This window comes from Poecilia reticulata, linkage group LG23 (assembly GCF_000633615.1).
Source record: "Poecilia reticulata strain Guanapo linkage group LG23, Guppy_female_1.0+MT, whole genome shotgun sequence".
In the NCBI taxonomy this organism is placed as follows: domain Eukaryota; kingdom Metazoa; phylum Chordata; class Actinopteri; order Cyprinodontiformes; family Poeciliidae; genus Poecilia; species Poecilia reticulata.
Genome location: NC_024353.1, coordinates 3,426,460 through 3,430,976, shown reverse-complemented (window position 1 = coordinate 3,430,976; position 4,517 = coordinate 3,426,460). Strand labels below are relative to the sequence as shown.

Here is a 4,517-nt window from a genome sequence, read left to right as displayed (position 1 = left end):
TCGAGTCAGATACCTGACACTCCATCGATAAAGGAAAATAAGTATTGACAAGTGTTGACATGGAAGGCAAAGCAGATCACAACCAAGTGCCGCTTTCACAAATGTAGTTATGTGTAACAAGTGAATTAAAGACATTCAAAAGATGGAGGGAGAAGAACATGAACGCACAATGGATTGGCCCTCCACCAAACCCCCCTAAACACAACCCCCTCAACAGGAATGGGAACATCATGGTTTGGCCCCCATTATTTAGCATTTAGTACTGACAGACTTTATTTAACTGAAATAAGAATGACTGGCATTAAAGATTTAGAAGGTACATGTTTTCCAGAGGGGATTATATCTTGTTTTTGTGTTGATTCATATCCTGTTATTCTTATCCAACCACAGTAATTTCTGAGAAAGGTGAATGAGGGGTCAGTGTGAACTGGCCCTCTGCCATGTCGTCTTACTGGAATAGATTAAATCCTGCCTTCCAATAAATATCTCCTCCCAGTTTCAATTTTTTCCACATTGAGTATTTCCTTAATTTTTTCCACATTGAGCATTTCCTTAATTTTTTCCACATTGAGTATTTCCTTGTGCCTGTTACATCACATACAAATTAGTTATTGTGTAAGAGGTATTTGTCTGGGAGGTCTGATGGGTTTTTTTTGTTTGTTTTTGATTTTTTCCCATGAAAACAGTTGTGAACTTAATGACATTTCTGCTTGCCACTTTCCACATGGAGGATCCGAAAAGCAAATGTTTTCCTAAATTAAAAAATGAATTTAGAATGTGTTAAAAATAATTATTCTGACTTTGAAAATGTGGAAAAGATCCAATCTTCAATGATCACGATGTCCTAACCTTGTCAACAGCGAGAGTTGTAACAAGTCTTGCAAAATAGCTCCACTATCTCAGATTTCACTTTGCTGTTTGAAGTCTTACCAACATCAGCGTGGCAACAGGCGTCTCGTTTAGTTGGAAAAAGCGGCTCGTGTTGGGAACGCAGGCAGATGCTGCCAAGCAGACATATTTCCTAGGAAAAACAAGAACAACAAACAGCACATTTTCAATTTAGTTTCACTTTTGTTTTTGTGGTGTGCTTTTATAATTGAAGCAATTCTCTTTAAAACATGAGAATTATTGCAAACAGTAATGTCTGCAAGGCTTTGAAATGAGAAATCAGATTATCACTACTCTACTCACTAAGCCACAGTTCCTCAAACTGTTAACTTATTCCATATAATAACATTTGAAATACTCTGCTTTTTAATACATTGCTGCAGTGTAGTCGTGTTTTTTCCAAAAATAAAAAAAATACAGACTTTGACCATTTATTTCAATTTTTTTTTATACATAATGTAACATTTACCCAGTTCAATAAATACACAAAACAATACACAAAAAGGTTGAAGAATCTTTTATCTCAGTTGATAGGAGCCTCTTATGGCCCCAAATCGTGAGTTGTCAATATCTGTTCCCTCAAGCTTTCAAAAGTTCTTCTCATTTTTTTTGTCAGACAAGATCTGAACTACGGCTACCCCATTTCAGAATTTGTTTTTGATGCACTCTTTGACCGACTATGATACTGAAAACAAATGTTGCTTAGCAGATACCCGCAGGCTGGGGTTGAAACTGACTGTTGTTTGGCGCCGTTTATGTTTTCACTGACGGCAACGAAAACCCAGTTTTGTCAGAAAATAACCCATGATTCACGATTCGTACAGAGGGCATTGTGTTCTTTTGAACATGGCCATCATTATGTCCATGTCAAAGTCTCCTTATGAAATTTTGTTGCAAAGTTACAGATCTGTTTCGGACCACAACACATTCCCAGAAAGATACTGGGGGCAATTTCAGCAGGTCTGGATGTTTTTTATATTTGCAAATAATAAATGGCTCATTTCACAGTTCATACACGTGGAGAGAGCAGGATGTTGTTGTCACATGTATCAGATTCATACAGTTACGTCACTTTTGCTGTCAGCTATTTGGCAGCTTTCCTGATAACTGCCATCTCAACTGTTTTTTGCTTGTTTGTTTTGAAGACATTAAAGTTTTAGTAATGTACCTGTTGTTAATCATTTCTTCCAATATCAATCACTCTTTTCTGTGACATATTATATTTTGACAAACATGTGGAGTATTTGCCTTTAAAACACATAAACGTGAGAGGATCTTATTTTATCCAGTGAGGGAACAGGAACTTCCCCTCCCGATGGTTCCCACAAAATTGGGAGTTTCGTATTGTCCAAGATGTTTTAGTAAGTCCAAGAATTAAGAAAGTAAGAAAACACTGAAAGCAAGGTCTATGAGCAGTTGAAAAGAAAAGTAAAGAGTTCAATCCACCCTGAACCAAGCTTCCCTGCTAAATGCAGAGTCATGTCTACTTCACTGGACATTCAGAGGAACGATTCCTCACTCCACAAAATAAAACCTCTCCATGTCTTTACAGTCCTGTGATCACATGTTTTACTCCAGTGGGTTCAGTGGTTTGACTGGGCTTGGTGAAGTAAGGCTCCAGCTCTCCAACTCAACGTTCTTGAGCTAATGTGAGGTTTGGAGGTCTGTAGCTATCAACTCCTCAGAAAGTATCCGACTTCTAGCCACTCTGCACTTCAGCATCCTCAACAGCAGAACATACAGAAGCAAAGACATTTCATTAAAGGATTAATTGCACAGGTGGAGTCCAATGCATTGTAGAAATGGTTTGCATGCTGAGGTGTTGGATTTTATACATCTGTGATCATGAAAGTGATTGAGCAACAGCATTTCACAATATATCGTATGCAATAATGCTTTAGATTTCTCCAACCGATAGGGTTGCACAATGAGATGCTTTTGCTCTTCTGTAACCTTCCTGCAAACAATGGCTTTGATGAGCAAATCCTTGGAAAACCCCAATAAAACATATATTTTACTTCTCATTCATCCGTTTTTTTTTTTTTTTCTATAATTGATGAGTTATGCGAGCCTGTGGCTACTAAACTGAAACACGATGTTTTACCCAGCTACTTAACGGGTGTTCGCAATTACGCAACTGCACCTTTTCATGTCGTGTCTCTTTTCAGACGTTTTTAATTAACTTGCTTCACCCGTACGTCAAATTACAAGAGGTAAAATCACATGCCGTGGTCTAATTTTTTACATCACAAAAAAACAGGCATTTTAACAGGGTTGTGTACAATTTCGCCTTGCCTTATCACCTTTATCACAACTGATGCATCACATGTCCATATCCTACCCTACCCCATATTTTCCAGTAAATTACAATGACATAAGGAACCAGAACTTCAAAAACCACAGGATGTGTGTGGGTTCCAAAAAGCTGAGTCAGTGTCTCAATACCAAGAAAACTGTCGTGCTCAAAGTTTTGAGTGCTGATTAACCTCGCAGGGTCACACTCAGGTTTGAGCCAAAGGGGGAAGAGGTAGGAGGGGAAAAGACCCATGCAAGACCAGACAGGATTCATGACGGAAGCTGACTACTTAAATGAGATCTGCAAAAGGGATGTGCTATTCATTCATTGCCACTGGAGGACAACCAGAAGTTGAAAAACAAAGGTAAGGACTTTGATGGGACCAAAGGGACTATTTTTATCAGGCAAGGTTGAATTTTAAACACTTTATATTTAGCTTAGATTTAAATTGCACCCCAAAAACAAAAACAGAACAATGAAAATGAAATGCTAAAATGTAAGAATGTAAAAACATTAGTTTCTTTGGAGATGAATGAATCTATTGTTTGTAACGTCTTTGCATGATTTGTTTTTTTCCAGTTCATTTTTCAAGATGTGCGTCCCTCTGGCCCTGTTGTTCGTCTCTCTAATGGCAGCTCCTGAGTGCTCAAGTCTTCCAACAAAGACCGACTCCATCAGAAGCAACATACACAACATAGTAAACATTGCTCAGATAACTCTGGTCCACATAGACAAACTAAACAATAAGGTATGAATCGTGATTCAAGCGTTAGAATGTTTTAAATGGGTTTCTATGAGCAAGATTACTTCACCCCCACTAAAAATAGCAACCAAAAGCATCACACCTGGCATTTACTCATAGATTTTTCTACTCTCCTCTGTGGCAGACGCCCCTACAGGTAGAGGTCTCCACTCCTCCCATGAACGGATTAACTGATATCAGCCTCTACCTCGGGCATTTAGATGACGAGCTGCAGAGCCCCTTCACGAATCGGCTGAGTCAGATTCAAGCTGACGTTTCCAGCCTGGACTCCAGGGTGCGCTCTCTCGCCTTAATGTTGGACTGCCCCATCCAGGACAAACCGAGTGTGGAGCCCAGGGACCTTTTGTTCCCTGACAGCCAGCACTATGTGACGCTGGCGAAGGTGCAGCACTACCTGGAGAACCTCCCTTCAAATGAGGAGAAACTTAAGGTTTGCTGACGAACACACATGGATTTCAAATGCAATATGATGCAATGATGTCAATAGTGGTGCCTAAAAATGTTTTTTTTTTATTTGAAAATACAGTATATATATTTTATATTTTATATGAATAGATGTTTTTTTACAGA

At 38.8% G+C, this 4,517-nt stretch overlaps 1 protein-coding gene across 1 annotated transcript; it reads left to right on the top strand.

Annotated features, from left to right (window-relative positions):
* The first annotated feature begins 1,028 nt into the window (after positions 1-1,028).
* On the top strand, positions 1,029-4,517 carry lepb (leptin b). The gene is given in 4 exon segments (XM_008400598.2): positions 1,029-3,502; positions 3,504-3,548; positions 3,764-3,932; positions 4,072-4,517. Coding segments are annotated over 4 exon segments (597 nt in total). The 5' UTR covers positions 1,029-3,434; the 3' UTR covers positions 4,387-4,517.